General features: G+C 55.3%; 1 protein-coding gene across 1 annotated transcript in view; it reads right to left on the bottom strand.

The window, feature by feature from the left end:
- LOC137362270 (branched-chain alpha-ketoacid dehydrogenase kinase-like) overlaps nt 1–15,488 on the bottom strand; it is a gene marked incomplete at its 5' end in the record, with an annotated part of 30,281 nt that extends 14,793 nt beyond the window's left edge. The window contains 4 exons of the mRNA XM_068026697.1: nt 449–496; nt 903–1,013; nt 9,367–9,435; nt 15,312–15,488. Coding sequence (XP_067882798.1) covers nt 449–496; nt 903–1,013; nt 9,367–9,435; nt 15,312–15,488 — 405 coding nt within the window. The remainder of the gene's footprint in view (nt 1–448; nt 497–902; nt 1,014–9,366; nt 9,436–15,311) is intronic.
- Nucleotides 15,489–19,031: the final 3,543 nt, after the last annotated feature.

Consider the following 19,031-nt stretch of genomic DNA (forward strand, 5'->3'; position numbering starts at 1 on the left):
ATCGAGTGTGCATACGTGAGTCTGAGAGCGAGCGTGTGAGAGTGCGCCTGAGAGAGTGCGCGCGCACAGGTGTCAGTACGTGTGCAGTCGCGCGCGAGTGTGAGCGTGCGCGTGAGTGTGTTCTCAAGCGCCAGCTGCCCCTCGTGCTCGTAGATGGAGGTGGTCATGGGGCTTGGGCGGTGCTGCCAAAGATGCCTCAGCCAGTTGCTGCAGTGCTTTCTTGCGGACAGACACGGCCCAGTCAGGACTGGGGCCCTGGTGGGGTCCTGCCCCTGGGGCGCACACGTAAGCTGCCCATAATCAGGGGGGGGGGGGGGGGGCGCCTTCCGAGCCTGTCACACTTCTCCCCTATGCGATATTTCACCGCTTGTCACGCCAGAACGGCCAAGCACCAGGAGCAATGCCACGGGGGGTGGGGGGCGTCTACCACTGGCAACTTCTTACTCACCGGAGGAAACTCGCTCAATTTCTGGAAGGCACGGATGTACAACTCGTGCTGCAGGAGGAAGACATACAATTAATGAGGAGGAGGAGGAGGAGGAGGGAGAGTCTTGTTCCGATATGGACAGTGAACGGCGGACTGATACACAGGAAGGCGACACCCATTCACCCCCTCAACCCCGTTCCGCCGCCCTCCAATTTCATGGTGCGTTTCTCCGCCATCCAATTTCATTGTCCGCTTCGCCCTCCCCCACCCCGATCCTGTTCAGCTCCAAGAACAATCCACGGAGGTAAAACCCTCCTCAGCCCCTGCGCCCTTCCTGGTTAAACTCCTCGGCATCTCCTCCAGGGGCCTGGGATCTTTCCTGGTGTGCGGTTACCTAGAACTGGGCAGTCACGCCTCCTCGCATTTGCAACGCCCTCCGTCAGCCTTCAGTACTTGGCACCGATCAGATACTCACCACCTGCAGAATCGTGGGATTGCAGCCCATGATGAAGGGAAGGTTCCGGATGCTCTTGATGCGGTGGGCAATGCGAACCGGCAGCTCCTTCAGCAGATAGCGTGAGCTTTTCTGCAATTGCAAGCAAGCAGAGGGAAGAGTTACTGAGGAATCGAACCCCGGCACCGCGGACTCGAATCCTCGACGTACCCGGAAAAGCTCTCCGCCCGAGCGGGGGCGGCAGGTCCGAGAGTCCGGCACTGTCGGAGGCTAGTAATGCAGCGCGGCACTCCCTCAGTGCCGCACTGTCGGAGGGTCAGTCCCGAGGGAGCGCCGCACGGTCGGAGGGTCGGTACTGAGGGAGTGACGCAATGTTATCAGATTCCCAAGCTAACGTCTCACTCTCTCTCGGACGCCGCCTCCCAGGGAGAAGTGCCCAATGTGTTCGAGTTCTTCTGTCGTAGCTCAGACTGCACCCCTCCCCAGCTTCCCGCCATCACCCCCCACTGCCTCCAACCCCCTCCCCGACCAACCACAAAGCTCCCTCTGGCACTGAGGATCAGCCTCTGGGCTCCTCGATGCCTCCCGCAGTCGAATAGCTCCTGTGCGTCCCGATGACTGAAACTGGTCCCCATCCACCTGGCACAGTCCTGCCCAGGATGTCGGACTGTTTAGGACAGATTATCACAGTGTTTACTGCATTGAACCGGGTCATCCCCCCTCAGTAGCAGTAGACTATTCCTACCCAGCATCTTCTCACCCTACCTCCGTGTTCTCCTATTTCAGACGTTCCCCCTCTCTTATCCATCTTAACATGTCACAAACACCTCAGTCAAATTTTATCCATCATTCTACACCAGCGACCGAGGACAATCCCTCCCCGTGCCCTTTAATATCCCACCCAGTTTCAGACCACTATCACCACTCACTCCCCACACCCTGTATAATCCCACCCAGTCTAATCCCACTCTCCCCCTCACTCTCCGTAACCTTTAATATCCCACCCAGTCTAATCCCACTCTCCCCCTCACTCTCCGTAACTTTAATATCCCACCCAGTCTAATCCCACTCTCACCCCTCACGCCCCACACCCTGTATAATCCCACCCAGTCGAATCCCACTCTCCCCCTCACTCTCCGTAACCTTTAATATCCCACCCAGTCTAATCCCACTCTCACCCCTCACTCTCTGCAACCTTTAATATCCCATCCAGTCTAATCCCACTCTCCCCCTCACTCTCCGTAACCTTTAATATCCCACCCAGTCTAATCCCACTCTCCCCATCACTCCCCACACCCTGTAATATCCCACCCAGTCTAATCCCACTCTCACCCCTCACTCCCCACACCCTGTATAATCCCACCCAGTCTAATCCCACTCTCCCCCTCACTCTCCGTAACCTTTAATATCCCACGCAGTCTAATCCCACTCTCCCGCTCACTCCCCACACCCTGTATAATCCCACCCAGTCTAATCCCACTCTCCCCCTCACTCTCCGTAACCTTTAATATCCCACGCAGTCTAATCCCACTCTCCCCCTCACTCTCCGTAACCTTTAATATCCCACGCAGTCTAATCCCACTCTCCCCCTCACTCTCCGTAACCTTTAATATCCCACGCAGTCTAATCCCACTCTCCCCCTCACTCTCCGTAACCTTTAATATCCCACGCAGTCTAATCCCACTCTCCCCCTCACTCTCCGTAACCTTTAATATCCCACCCAGTCTAATCCCACTCTCCCCCCTCACTCCCCACACCCTGTAATATCCCACCCAGTCTAATCCCACTCTCACCCCTCACTCCCCACACCCTGTATAATCCCACCCAGTCTAATCCCACTCTCACCCTCACTCCCCACACCCTGGATAATCCCACCCAGTCTAATCCCACTCTCACCCTCACTCCCCACACCCTTTAATATCCCACCCAGTCTAATCCCACACTCACCCCTCACTCTCCGTAAACTTTAATATCCCACCCTGTATAATCCCACTCTCACCCTCACTCCCCACACCCTGTATAATCCCACCCACACTAATCCCACTCTCACCCTCACTCCCCACCCTTCAATGTCCCACCCAGTCTAATCCCACTCTCACCCCTCACTCCCCACACCCTGTAATATCTTCTTCTTTCTTTCTTTTGCCCACCCAGTCTAATCCCACTCTCACCCCTCACTCCCAACACCCTGGATAATCCCACCCAGTCTAATCCCACTCTCACCCCTCACTCCCCACACCCTGTAATATCTTCTTCTTTCTTTCTTTTGCCCACCCAGTCTAATCCCACTCTCACCCCTCACTCCCAACACCCTGGATAATCCCACCCACTCTAATCCCACTCTCACCCCTCACTCCCAACACCCTGGATAATCCCACCCAGTCTAATCCCACTCTCACCCCTCACTCCCAACACCCTTTAATATCCCACCCAGTCTAATCCCACTCTCACCCCTCACTCCCAACACCCTGGATAATCCCACCCAGTCTAATCCCACTCTCACCCCTCACTCCCAACACCCTTTAATATCCCACCCAGTCCCATCCCACTCACCCTTCAATATCCCACCCAGTCTAATCCTACTCTCACCCCTCACTCCCTGTATAATCCCACCCAGTCTAATCCCACTCTCACCCCTCACTCCCAACACCCTGGATAATCCCACCCAGTCTAATCCCACTCTCACCCCTCACTCCCAACACCCTTTAATATCCCACCCAGTCCCATCCCACTCACCCTTCAATATCCCACCCAGTCTAATCCTACTCTCACCCCTCACTCCCTGTATAATCCCACCCAGTCTAATCCTACTCTCACCCCTCACTCCCTGTAATATCCCACCCAGTCTAATCCTACTCTCACCCCTCACTCCCTGTATAATCCCACCCAGTCTAATCCTACTCTCACCCCTCACTCCCTGTAATATCCCACCCAGTCTAATCCCACTCTCCCCCTCACCCTGTAATCTCCCACCCAGTCTAATCCCAGTCTCCCCCTCACTCCCCCTACCCTTTAATATCCCACCCAGTCTAATCCCACTCTCCCCCTCACTCCCCGCACCCTTTAATATCCCACCCAGTCTAATCCCACTCCTCACACCATTTAATATCCCACCCAGTCTAATCCCACTCTCCCCCTCACTCCCCGCACCCTTTAATATCCCACCCAGTCTAATCCCACTCTCCTCCTCACACCATTTAATATCCCACCCAGTCTAATCCCACTCCTCACACCCATTAATATCCCAACCAGTCTAATCCCACTCTCCCCCCTCACTCCCCACACCCTTTAATATCCCACCCAGTCTAATCCCACTCTCCCCATCACTCCCCACACCCTTTAATATCCCACCCAGTCTAATCCCACTCTCCCCATCACTCCCCACACCCTTTAATATCCCACCCAGTCTAATCCCACTCTCCCCCCTCACTCCCCTCACTCTATAATGTCCCACCCAGTCTAATCCCACTCTCCCCCTCACTCCCCGCACCCTTTAATATCCCACCCAGTCTAATCCCACTCTCCCCATCACTCCCCACACCCTTTAATATCCCGAGTCTAATCCCACTCTCCCCCCTCACTCCCCTCACTCTATAATGTCCCACCCAGTCTAATCCCACTCTCCCCCTCACTCCCCGCACCCTTTAATATCCCACCCAGTCTAATCCCACTCTCCCCCTCACTCCTCACACACTTTAATATCCCACCCAGTCTAATCCCACTCTCCCCCTCACTCCCCACACCCTTTAATATCCCACCCAGTCTAATCCCACTCTCCCCCCTCACTCCCCACACCCTTTAATATCTCACCCAGTCTAATCCCACTCTCCCCCTCACTCCTCACACCCTTTAATATCCCACCCAGTCTAATCCCACTCTATCCCTCACTCCTCACACCCTTTAATATCCCACCCAGTCTAATCCCACTCTCCCCCTCACTCCCCACACCCTTTAATATCCCACCCAGTCTAATCCCACTCTCCCCCTCACTCCTCACACCCTTTAATATCCCACCCACTCTAATCCCACTCTCCCCCTCACTCCTCACACCCTTTAATATCCCACCCACTCTAATCCCACTCTCCCCCTCACTCCTCACACCCTTTAATATCCCACCCAGTCTAATCCCACTCTCCCCCTCACTCCTCACACCCTTTAATATCCCACCCAGTCTAATCCCACTCTCCCCCTCACTCCCCACACCCTTTAATATCCCACCCAGTCTAATCCCACTCTCCCCCTCACTCCCCACACCCTTTAATATCCCACCCAGTCTAATCCCACTCTCCCCCCTCACTCCTCACAAACTGTAATATCCCACCCAGTCTAATCCCACTCTCACCCCTCACTCCCCACACCCTGTATAATCAGACCCTGTATAATCCCACTCTCACCCTCACTCCCCACACCCTTAAATATCCCACCCAGTCTAATCCCACTCTCACCCCTCACTCCCAACACCCTGTATAATCCCACCCACTCTAATCCCACTCTCCCCCCTCACTCCCCACACCCTTTAATATCCCACCCAGTCTAATCCCACTCTCACCCCTCACTCCCCACACCCTGTATAATCCCACCCAGTCTAATCCCACTCTCCCCCTCACTCTCCGTAAACTTTAATATCCCACCCAGTCTAATCCCACTCTCACCCCTCACTCTCCGTAAACTTTAAATCCCACCGAGTCTAATCCCACTCTCACCCCTCACTCTCCGTAAACTTTAATATCCCACCCAGTCTAATCCCACTCTCACCCCTCACTCTCCGTAAACTTTAATATCCCACCGAGTCTAATCCCACTCTCACCCCTCACTCTCCGTAAACTTTAATATCCCACCCAGTCTAATCCCACTCTCACCCCTCACTCCCCACACCCTGTATAATCAGACCCTGTATAATCCCACTCTCACCCTCACTCCCCACACCCTTAAATATCCCACCCAGTCTAATCCCACTCTCACCCCTCACTCCCAACACCCTGTATAATCCCACCCACTCTAATCCCACTCTCACCCTCACTCCCCACACCCTTCAATGTCCCACCCAGTCTAATCCCACTCTCACCCTTACTCCCCACACCCTTCAATGTCCCACCCAGTCTAATCCCACTCTCACCCCTCACTCCCCACACCCTGTATAATCCCACCCAGTCTAATCCCACTCTCACCCCTCACTCTCCGTAAACTTTAATATCCCACCGAGTCTAATCCCACTCTCACCCCTCACTCTCCGTAAACTTTAATATCCCACCCAGTCTAATCCCACTCTCACCCCTCACTCCCAACACCCTGTATAATCCCACCCACTCTAATCCCACTCTCACCCTCACTCCCCACACCCTTCAATGTCCCACCCAGTCTAATCCCACTCTCAACCCTCACTCCCAACACCCTGTATAATCCCACCCAGTCTAATCCCACTCTCACCCTTACTCCCCACACCCTTCAATGTCCCACCCAGTCTAATCCCACTCTCACCCCTCACTCCCCACACCCTGTACTTTCCCACCCGGTCAAATCCCACTCTCCCCCTCACTCGCCACACCCTGTAATATCCCACCCAGTCTAATCCCACTCTCACCCCTCACTCCCCACACCCTGTAATATCCCACCCAGTCTAATCCCACTCTCACCCCTCACTCCCCACACCCTGTAATATCCCACCCAGTCTAATCGCACTCTCACCCCTCACTCCCCACACCCTGTAATATCCCACCCAGTCTAATCCCACTCTCACCCCTGACTGTCCGTAACCTTTAATATCCCACCCAGTCTAATCGCACTCTCACCCCTCACTCCCCACACCCTGTAATATCCCACCCAGTCTAATCCCACTCACCCCTCACTCCCCACACCCTTTAATGTCCCACCCAGTCTAATCCCACTCTCCCCATCACTCCCCACACCCTGTAATATCCCACCCAGTCTAATGCCACTCTCCCCGTCACTGCTCACACCCTTTAATATCCCACCCAGTCTAATCCCACTCTCCCCGTCACTGCTCACACCCTTTAATATCCCACCCAGTCTAATCCCACTCTCCCCCTCACCCTTTAATATCCCACCCAGTCTAATCCCACTCTCACCTCTCACTCCCCACACCCTGTAATATCCCACCCAGTCTAATCCCACTCTCCCCGTCACTGCCCACACCCTTTAATCTCCCACCCAGTCTAAACCCACGCTCCCCCTACCCTTTAATATCCCACCCAGTCTAATCCCACTCTCCCCCCTCACTCCCCACACCCTTTAATATCCCACGCAGTCTAATCCCACTCTCCCTCTAACACCATTTACTATCCCACCCAGTCTAATCCCACTCTCCCCCTCACTCCTCACACCCAATATCCCACCCAGTCTAATCCCACTCTCCCCCTCACTCCTCACACCCTTTAATATCTCACCCAGTCTAATCCCGCTCTCCCCCCTCACTCCTCACAAACTGTAATATCCCACCCAGTCTAATCCCACACTCCCCCTCACTCCTCACACCCAATATCCCACCCAGTCTAATCCCACTCTCCCCCTCACTCCTCACACCCTTTAATATCTCACCCAGTCTAATCCCACTCTCCCCCCTCACTCCCCACACCCTTTAATATCCCACCCAGTCTAATCACACTCTCCCCCTCACTCCCCACACCCTTTAATAGCCCACCCAGTCTAATCCCACTATCACCCCTCACTCCCTCTAATATCCCACCCAGTCTAATCCCACTCTCACCCCTTACTCCCCACACCCTTTAATATCCCACCCAGTCTAATCCCACTCTACCCCCTCACTCCCCACACCCTTCAATATCCCACCCAGTCTAATCCCACACTCACCCCTCACTCCTCACACCCTTTAATATCCCACCCAGTCCAATCCCACTCTCCCCTTCACTCCCCACACCCTTCAATGTCCCACCCAGTCTAATCCCACTCTCCCCCTCACTCCCCACACCCTTTAATGTCCCACCCAGTCTAATCCCACTCTCACCCACTCTCCCCACACCCTTTAATATTCCACCCAGTCTAATCCCACTCTCCCCCCTCACTCCCCACACCCTTTAATATCCCACCCAGTCTAATCCCACTCTCCCCCTCACTCCCCACACCCTTTAATGTCCCACCCAGTCTAATCCCACTCTCCCCTCCCTCCCCACACCCTCAAATATCCCACCCAGTCTAATCCCACTCTCCCCCTCACTCCCCAAACCTTTTAATATCCCACCCAGTCTAATCCCACTCTCACCCCTCACTCCCCACTCCCTGTAATATCCCACCCAGTCTAATCCCACTCTCCCCCTCACTCCCCACACCCTTTAATAACCCACCCAGTCCGCACATCCTTTTATACCCCACCCAATCTAATCCCACTCTCACCCCTCACTCCCTCTAATATCCCACCCAGTCTAATCCCACTCTCCGCCTCACTCCCCACACCCTTTAATAACCCACCCAGTCTAATCCCACTCTCCCCCCTCGCTCCCCACACCCTTTAATATCCGACCTAGTCTAATCCCACTCTCACCCCTCACTCCCTGTAATATCCCACCCAGTCTAATCCCACTCTCCCCCTCGCTCCCCACACCCTGTAATATCCCAGCCAGTCTAATCCCACTCTCACCCCTCACTCCCCACACCCTTCAATGTCTCACCCAGTCTAATCCCACTCTCTCCGTCACTCCCCACACCCTTCAATGTCTCACCCAGTCTAATCCCACTCTCTACGTCACTCCCCACACCCTTCAATGTCTCACCCAGTCTAATCCCACTCTCCCCGTCACTCCCCACACCCTTTAATATCCCACCCAGTCTAATCCCACTCTCACCCCTCACTCCCCACACCCTTTAATATCCCAACCAGTCTAATCCCACTCTCCTCCCTCACTCCCCACACCCTTTAATATCCCACCCAGTCTAATCCCACTCTCCCCCTCACTCCCCACACCCTTCAATGTCCCACCCAGTCTAATCCCACTCTCCCCCACACCCTTTAAGATCCCACCCAATCTAATCCCACTCTCCCCCTCACGCCCCACACCCTTCAATGTCCCACCCAGTCTAATCCCACTCCTCATATATTCACAGACAAACCCCCCCTCCACATATATTCACAGACAAACCCCCCCTCCACATATATTCACAGACAAACCCCCCCTCCACATATATTCACAGACAAACCCCCCCTCCACATATATTCACAAACAAACCCCCCCTCCACATATATTCACAAACAAACCCCCCCTCCACATATATTCACAAACAAACCCCCCTCCACATATATTCACAAACAAACCCCCCCTCCACATATATTCACAAACAAACCCCCCCTCCACATATATTCACAAACAAACCCCCCCTCCACATATATTCACAAACAAACCCCCCTCCACATATATTCACAAACAAACCCCCCTCCACATATATTCACAAACAAACCCCCCTCCATATATATTCACATGCCCCCCCCACTCCAACCCGTCCCCCTTCCACCTACCAGCAGATGAGATCCATCCGGTGATTTTCCTGCATACAGCATTGTAGTTGGAGTGAGACGTACCGAAGCCTGGGAGAAAAAACAATCGATTCAATTCGATTCCTCATTCCACATCAGCACCAGCACTCCCTCGGTACTGACCCTCCGACAGTGCGGAGCTCCCTCAGTACTGACCCTCTGACAGTGCAGCACTCCCTCAGTACTGACCCTCCGACAGTGCGGAGCTCCCTCAGTACTGACCCTCCGACAGTGCAGCACTCCCTCAGTACTGACCCTCCGACAGTGCGGCACTCCCTCAGTACTGACCCTCTGACAGTGCGGCACTCCCTCAGTACTGACTCTCCGACAGAGCGGCACTCCCTCAGTACTGACCCTCTGACAGTGCAGCACTCCCTCAGTACTGACCCTCCGACAGTGCGGCACTCCCTCAGTACTGACCCTCCGACAGTGCGGCACTCCCTCAGTACTGACCCCCTGACAGTGCAGCACTCTCTCAGTACTGACCCTCTGACAGTGCAGCACTCCCTCAGTACTGACCCTCCGACAGTGCGGCACTCCCTCAGTACTGACCCTCCGACAGTGCAGCACTCCCTCAGTACTGACCCTCTGACAGTGCAGCACTCCCTCAGTACTGACCCTCCGACAGTGCGGCACTCCCTCAGTACTGACCCTCCGACAGTGCAGCACTCCCTCAGTACTGACCCTCCGACAGTGCAGCGCTCCCTCAGTACTGACCCTCCGACAGTGCGGCACTCCCTCAGTACTGACCCTCCGACAGTGCGGCACTCCCTCAGTACTGACCCTCCGACAGTGCAGCACTCCCTCAGTACTGACCCTCCGACAGTGTGGCACTCCCTCAGTACTGACCCTCCAACAGTGCAGCACTCCCTCAGTACTGACCCTCCGACAGTGCGACACTCCCTCAGTACTGACCCTCCGACAGTGCAGCACTCCCTCAGTACTGACCCTCCGACAGTGCGGCGCGCCCTCAGTACTGACCCTCCGACAGTGCGGCGCGCCCTCAGTACTGACCCTCCGACAGTGCGACACTCCCTCAGTACTGACCCTCCGACAGTGCGACACTCCCTCAGTACTGACCCTCTGAGTGCAGCACTCTCTCAGTACTGACGCTCCGACAGTGCGGCACTCCCTCAGTACTGACCCTCCGACAGTGCGGCGCGCCCTCAGTACTGACCCTCTGACAGTGCAGCACTCTCTCAGTACTGACGCTCCGACAGTGCGGCACTCCCTCAGTACTGACCCTCCGACAGTGCGGCGCGCCCTCAGTACTGACCCTCTGACAGTGCAGCACTCTCTCAGTACTGACCCTCTGACAGTGCAGCACTCTCTCAGTACTGACGCTCCGACAGTGCGGCACTCCCTCAGTACTGACGCTCCGACAGTGCGGCACTCCCTCAGTACTGACCCTCTGACAGTGCAGCACTCTCTCAGTACTGACCCTCTGACAGTGAGGCACTCCCTCAGTACTGACCCTCCGACAGTGCGGCACTCCCTCAGTACTGACCCTCTGACAGTGCAGCACTCCTTCAGTACTGACCCTCCGACAGTGCAGCACTCCTTCAGTACTGTCCCTCCGACAGTGCGGCACTCCCTCAGTACTGACCCTCCGACAGTGCGGCACTCCCTCAGTACTGACCCTCTGACAGTGCAGCACTCCCTCAGTACTGACCCTCCGACAGTGCAGCACTCCTTCAGTACTGACCCTCTGACAGTGCAGCACTCTCTCAGTACTGACCCTCCGACAGTGCGGCACTCCCTCAGTACTGACCCTCCGACAGTGCGGCACTCCCTCAGTACTGACCCTCCGACAGTGCGGCACTCCCTCAGTACTGACCCTCCGACAGTGCGGCACTCCCTCAGTACTGACCCTCCGACAGTGCAGCACTCTCTCAGTACTGACCCTTCGACAGTGCGGCACTCCCTCAGTACTGACCCTCTGACAGTGCAGCACTCTCTCAGTACTGACCCTCCGACAATGCGGCACTTCCTCAGTACTGACCCTCCGACAGTGTGGCACTCCCTCACTACTGACCTCCGACAATGCGGCACTCCCTCTGGCCACAGGAGAGGTACAGAAGACTGGAGGACAGTGAATGTGGTACCATTATTCAAGAAGGGTAGCAGGGATAAACCAGGTAATTACAGGTCGGTGAGTCTAACATCAATGGTTGGGAAACTATTGGAAAAAATTCTGAGGGACAGGATTAATCTCCACTTGGAGAGGCAGGGATTAATCAGGGATAGTCAGCATGGCTTTTTCAGGGGGAGATCGTGTCTAACAAACTTGATTGAATTTTTCGAGACTGTGACTAGATGTGTAGATGAGGGTAATGCAGTTGATGTAATCTACATGGACTTCAGTAAGGTTTTTGATAAGGTCCCACATGGGAGATTGGTTAAGAAGGTAAGAGCCCATGGGATCCAGAGCAATTTGGTAAATTGGATCCAAAATTGGCTTAGTGACAGGAGGCAGAGGGTGATGGTCGAGGGTTGTTTTTGCGAGTGGAAGCCTGTGACCAGTGGTGTACCACAGGGATCGGTGCTGGGACCCTTGCTGTTTGTAGTGTGCATTAATGATTCAGATGTGAATATAGGAGGTATGATCAGTAAGTTCGCAGATGACACGAAAATTGGTGGTGTTGTAAATAGTGAGGAGGAAAGGCTTAGATTACAGGATGATATAGATGGGCTGGTAAGATGGGTGGAGCTGTGGCAAACGGAGTTTAATCCTGAGAAGTGTGAGGTGATGCATTTTGAGAGGACTAACAAGGCAAGGGAATATACAATGGATGGTAGGACCCTAGGAAGTACAGAGGGTCAGAGGGACCTTGGTGTACTTGTCCATAGATCACTGAAGGCAGCAGCACAGGTAGATAAGGTGGTTAGGAAGGCATATGGGATACTTGCCTTTATTAGCCGAGGCATAGAATGTAAGAGCAGGGAGGTTATGATGGAGCTGTATAAAACACTAGTTAGATCACAGCTGGAGTACTGTGTACAGTTCTGGTCACCACACTATAGGAAGGATGTGATTGCACTGGAGAGGGTACAGAGGAGATTCACCAGGATGTTGCCTGGGCTGGAGCATTTCAGCTATGAAGAGAGACTGAAAAGGCTCGGGTTGTTTTCCTTAGAGCAGAGAAGGCTGAGGGGAGACCTGATTGAGGTATACAAAATTATGAGGAGCATTGTTAGGTCAGATGGGAAGAAACGTTTTCCCTTAGCGCAGGGGTCAATAACCAGGGGGCAGAGATTGAAGGTAATGGGCAGGAGGTTTAGAGGGGATTTGAGGAAAGATTTTTTCACCCAGAGGGTGGTTAGAATCTGGAACGCACTGCCTGAAGAGGTGGTGGAGGCAGGAACCCTCACAACATTTCAGAAGTATTTAGATGGGCACTTGAAAGACCATAGCAGACAAGGCTACGGGCCAAGTGCTGGAAAATGGGATTAGAATAGTTAGGTGCTTGATGGCCGGCACAGATACGATGGGCTGAAGGGCCTGTTCCTGTGCTGTGTAACTCTATGACTCTGCTGACCCTCCGGCAGTGCGGCACTCCCTCAGTACTGACCCACCGGCAGTGCGGCACTCCCTCAGTACTGACGCTCCGGCAGTGCGGCACTCCCTCAGTACTGACGCTCCGGCAGTGCGGCACTCCCTCAGTACTGACGCTCCGGCAGTGCGGCACTCCCTCAGTACTGACGCTCCGGCAGTGCGGCACTCCCTCAGTACTGACGCTCCGGCAGTGCGGCACTCCCTCAGTACTGACGCTCCGGCAGTGCGGCACTCCCTCAGTACTGACCCTCCGGCAGTGCGGCACTCCCTCAGTACTGAAGTGTTGGGCTGGGTTACCGACTCGGGCCCACGCTTGTTGGAAAACTGCATTCAGTTTCCCCCTGCCTTAACCCTTTCGTCCCTGGCGGAAGAAACGAGAGCCTTTCTCAAGTCTAACCGCAATTCCTTGGTGACGCTGAAGCTGATCTGTGCTGTTCTCACTCTCCCTGGCACCCTTCCTGCAAATGGAATCCACAATCACATGCAACACTCTTATGTTCCCACTCTGCCTTCACTCGCAAGAACACAAGAAACCACCAGCAGCCATGGGCCATTCGGCCCCTCCAGCCTGCTTCTCCATTCGATACAATCATGGATGATGTTCTGCCTCAACCCCACTTTCCCGTCCGCTCCCCGTATCCCTCGATTTCAGTCTTGAAGATGTTCAACAACGGAGCACACACTACCCACTGGGAGGGTCGGGAATTCCAAAGATTGCTAACCCTCCGAGTGAAAAAATTCCTCCTCATCTCAGTCCCAAACGTACGAGCCCTTATCCTGAGACTGTGCCCCCCTCGTATTCTAGATTCCCCAGCCAGTGGGGGGGGGGAACAACCTCTCAGTGTCTCCCATGTCAAAACCCTCTTCACAATCTTGTATGTTTCAATGATTCATTGTTCTGAACTCCAGAGAGTCTCGGCCCAATTTACTCAGCCTCTCATCACAGAACGACCTTCGCATCCCAGGGACCAATCTACTTCACGTATCTCCACCCCCAACCGATGCTTAAAAAGAGAGAGAGAGAGAGAGAGAGACGGAGAGGTTTAGGGAGGGAATTCCAGAGCTTAGGGCCCCCAGCCAGCTGAAGGCACGGCCGCCAATGGTGGAGCGATGGGAATGGGGGGATGGTCAAGAGGCTGGAATTGGAGGAGTGCAGAGATCTCGGAGGGTCGTAGGGAGGCGGTCTGTCCATCATATCTACAAGGCACAAGTCAGGAGTGTGATGGAATACTCTCCACTTGCCTGGATGGGTGCAGCTCCAACAACACTCAAGAAGCTCGACACCATCCAGGACAAAGCAGCCCGCTTGATTGGCACCCCATCCACAAACATTCACTCCCTCCACCACCGACACACAGTGACAGCAGTGTGTACCATCTACAAGATGCACTGCAGCAATGCACCAAGACTCCTTCGACAGCACCGCCCAAACCCGCGACCTCTACCAACTAGAAGGACAAGAGCAGCAAATACATGGGAACACCACCACCTGCAAGTTCCCCTCCGAGTCACACACCATCCTGACTTGGAACTATATCGGCCGTTCCTTCACTGTCGCTGGGTCAAAATCCTGGAACTCCCTTCCTGACAGCACTGTGGGTGTACCTACCCCACACGGACTGCAGTGGTTCAAGAAGGCAGCTCACCACCACCTTCTCAAGGGCAATTAGGGATGAGCAATAAATGCTGGCCTGACCAGCGATGCCCACATCCCATGAATGAATAATAAAAAAAAAACTCCCAGTCCGGCCAGGCCTCGATTTTAAAAACTCTCATCCTCGTTTTCAAATCCTCCATGGCCCCTCGCTCCCTCTTCCAGCCCCTACAACCCCTGCCTATCTCTGTAACCTCCTCCAGTCCCTACAACCCTCCCTATCTCTGTCACCTCCAGCCCATACAACTGCTTCCAAGGCTTTATCAGCAGACCTCAGTTGAATTTTATGAATCGTTGAGTGTGGCCTCAACTGGAGTATTGCCTCCAATTCTGGGCACTTTCGGGAGGAAGTCGAGGCCTTTGGAGTGGGGGGGCGGAGGGGATTTACGAGAATGATCCCAGGGATGAGGGACTTTAGCTAATGTGGAGGGACTAGGAGAAGCTGGGATTGTTCCCCTTAGAGCAGAAGCAGGTTCAGCGGAAATTTAATCGAGGCCGTTCGCAATCAGACCAGGGCTTGGATGGAGTAAATGAGGAAAAACTGTTCCAGTTGCGGAAGGGTGGGGACAAGGCGCTACATAAATGCAACTTTCAACAAGCAGGACAACGGCCGAGAAGGGTCACGGGTTGGGGGGTGATCGCGGGGCGGAGAAAGAGAGGGGAAGACGGAGGGGGAGTTTTGGGTGGGGGGGGGTAAAACAAAGAGGGCCAGTTTACCTTCTCCGCCGCACTGTCGATCAGCGATTTGGTTGTAGAAGGAGCTGATGGCTCTTTGACCTCTCCTTGGTCAGGCTCGGGGTGGTCGCCAGCCGTGGTGGACGAGCGCCGGGCGAGGCCGGCCGCCGGGGAGGGGCGGCCCCAACCTCCAGCCCGCCCCACCTTCCTCAGCACCAACCATCATCGTCCTCATCGTCTTCCGAAGCAGAAGGGAGCCAACTACAACAACAACCCTTGCTCACCAGACTCTGCAATATTGCAAAGGGTGAAACTCTTTTAAAGGTGACCTTCTTTGCAAAGCAAGCTGCCCCTGGGGCTCTTGTCTTCCATGCCACAGCCAAAGACCCTTGGGCCTCAGGAGCCCCCCCCCCCCACCACTGAAATGGGGATGGAAACCAGAGTTAGCTGCAATTGGCCAAGGCGGCCATCTTGGTTTCCCCTCCCCACGCCCCCAAGGACGACAAGGGCGCCGCCGACGTGAGACCTACGTGCTGACGTCCAAAGGGGGGAGTGGCGACGCGCCGTGCGCCCTGGTGGAGCGCGAGGGATTGGGTGGGGCGAGAGGAAGGGCGTCGACCAATCGCGTCCGCGGGGCGGGGTCTCGAGAGTCGCAAGGAGCAGCGTCGCGTCGTTTGGGGGGGGGGGGGGATGAGGCGGGGCGGGGAGAAGCGGGCCGTGCACCAATCGCGCGTCCGCGGTGCCGGAAAGAGTGGGGCGTGGTCTGAATATCAATGAGCTGCGCGCTGTCGCGCGGGGGGTTGGATTGGGGGTGGGGAGGGGCGGGAAGCCGTATGAATATTAAATGAGCCGACGTCACGGCTGGGCGTCGCAGGGAGCGGCGTGGACCAATCGCGCGGCGACGTGAGGCGCGCGGGAATCTGAATATGAATGAGCACCGACGAGCAGAAAGGAGGCGGGGTCTGCCTACCAATGAGAGGTGACGGTGACAGGGGGGGTCGGGGTTGAATGCCGCGCAGGGCGCGTGGCAGGCCAACGGCTGCGGATGGGGGAGGGGAAGGTGCGAGCTGTGAGGATGATGGCGGCCGTCGCCGCCCAGACGCAGATGGCGATCGGCGGCATCAAGACGGAGGAGGAGATGGAGACGGAGCCGCCCGCTGCCCTTCGCAACGGGCTCAAGCAGGGCGGCGGCGGCGGGGGAGCTGCTGGCGCCGCGGTGCTGGTCGAAGTGAAGAGGGAGCCCGGCCTGGGACGAGTCGTCGTCGTCATCGTCGCCGCCGCTGCAGCAGCAGCAACAACAACAGCGCCACGGGTCGGAGCAGCGGGCGCCATCACCCCCCAGCGGCACCAGCCGGCACTGCAGCAACAACAGCACCAACACCAACAATACCACCAGCAGGGAGCAAGAGGTGACTGTGGAGATTGGGGAGACTTACCTGTGCAGGAGGGCGGACAACACCTGGCGTAAGCACTCGAAAAAAAAAGATGTGTTCCCCCCCCCCCCCCCCCTCGCTTATTTGATCTCTCTGGCACCGTTTCGTGACGTTATGGTGCCTTTAACACCGTGCGGGATTTTTCTGATGACCGCTCCCTGGCATTGCTCACCCGCGATGAGGCGAAGCCGGCCTCGTTTTTCCTCCACAACCACCGCCCCCACCCCCCCCCATCTCAATTTGATTCACGGCAGACACTTCTTTCCCCCCGACTCCCCCCCCCCCGCCCGCCTTCCTCAAGACGTAATGGGGAAAACACCCCTGAGGCCTTTGGCAGGAAAGTCAGAGAGCGAAACGTGGACGCCAAGCCGCGCGGGTGAGAAGGTGCGGGGGGGGGGATGGGGGGAGGGGGTTGTTTCCCCCCCGCCCCCCCCCCCCCCCCCCCGAGCGGATCGGGCGTTTTTAATTTGGGTTGGAGAAGTTGGGGTTGTTCTCCCCCGGAGCAAAGGAGATTGAGGGGAGATCTGATCGAAGTGTCCAGGATTATTGGCAGGTTTTAAGGACGCGTTTCATTTTTTTTCGGGTAAGCGATGCAGGACGACATGAAGGCTTTTTCTTTTCCTGCAGTGAGTGCTGACAACCTGGAACCCCGCCGCCTATGAGGGAGTAGAGATATGTGATTTCAAAAGGGAATTGGGCAGGCGGTCAATGAAAACAAACTTGCAGGGCTAAAGGGATCGAGCGGAGGGATGGGACTGCCTCGATTACTCTGCAGAGAGCCAGCATACCCTCAACAGGCCGAATGGCAGCCTTCTGTGCCATTTTGACACAATGACCGAAGACTTGGTCAAAGAGGTAGGATTTAAGGAGCAGCTTCAAGGAGGGAAGAGAGCGGGAGAGGTTTAGGGTCCAGACAGCCGAGGGCACAGCCACCAATGGTGGAGGGATGGAAATTAGGAATGCACACCAGGCCATAATCGATGGATGAGCTGACTGTGGTGTGAGTTAGACACGGGCAGGAGAGTTTTAAATACTGTTGGGTTTATGGAGGGTGGAATGTGGGAGAGCAGCCAGGAGAGCGTTGGAATGGTCGAGTCTGGAGGGTAACGAAGGCATGGATGAGGGTTTCAGCAGCCGATGAGCCGAGACAGGGGCCTAGTCGTGTCGAATGATACGGAGGTGGAAATAGGTGGTCTCAATGTGAATGTGTGGTCGGAATCTCGTCTCGGGTTTAACTATGACACCGAGGTTGTGATTAGTCTGAGTTCAGAGGTAACGATGCGGGAGCAGGAAGAGAAACCACTGCAGGTGATTCTCTGGCTGCTGTTTTGACAGATCATGACAAAAGCCTGCACAGAGAGCTAGCGGGGCAGTGAGATTAGTCTGGGGATTGGTACAGGGCTATGGGGAGAGAGCGGGGGGCAGTGGGATAAGTTTGGGGATTGATACAGGGATATGGGGAGAGAGAGCGGGGCAGTGGGATAAGTTTGGAGAGAGAGCGGGGGCAGTGGGATAAGTTTGGGGATTGATACAGGGCTATGGGAAGAGAGCGGGGGCAGTGGGATAAGTTTGGGGATTGATACAGGGATATGGGAGAGAGAGCGGGGCAGTGGGATAAGTTTGGAGAGAGAGCGGGGGCAGTGGGATAAGTTTGGGGATTGATACAGGGATATGGGGAGAGAGCGGGGCAGTGGGATGAGGTTGGGGATTGATACAGGGCTATGGGGAGAGAGAAAGGGGCAGTGGGATTTGTTTGGGGAGAGAGCGGGGCAGTGGGATTAATTTGGGATTGATACAGGGATATGGGGAGAGAGCAGGGCAGTGGGATTAGTTTGGGGATTGATACAGGGATATGGGGAGAGAGCGGGCAGTGGGATTAGTTTGGGGATTGATACTGGGCTATGGGGAGAGAGCGGGGCAGTGGGATTAGTTTGGGGATTGATACAGGGATATGGAGAGAGAGCGGGGCAGTGGGATTAGTCTGGGGATTGATACAGGGATATGGGGAGAAAGCGGGGCAGTGGGGTTAGTCTGGGGATTGATACAGGGATATGGGGAGAGAGCGGGGCAGTGGATTAGTCTGGGATTGATACAGGGATATGGGAGAGAGCGGGGCAGTGGGATTAGTTTGGAGAGAGAGCGGGGGCAGTGGGATTAGTTTGGGGATTGATACAGGGATATGGGGAGAGAGCGGGACAGTGGGATTAGTTTGGGGATTGATACAGGGATATGGGGAGAGAGCGGGACAGTGGGATTAGTTTGGAGAGAGAGCGAGGGCAGTGGGATAAGTTTGGGGATTGATACAGGGATATGGGGAGAGAGCGGGACA

Source organism: Heterodontus francisci, unplaced genomic scaffold (assembly GCF_036365525.1).
Source record: "Heterodontus francisci isolate sHetFra1 unplaced genomic scaffold, sHetFra1.hap1 HAP1_SCAFFOLD_1589, whole genome shotgun sequence".
NCBI lineage: Eukaryota > Metazoa > Chordata > Chondrichthyes > Heterodontiformes > Heterodontidae > Heterodontus > Heterodontus francisci.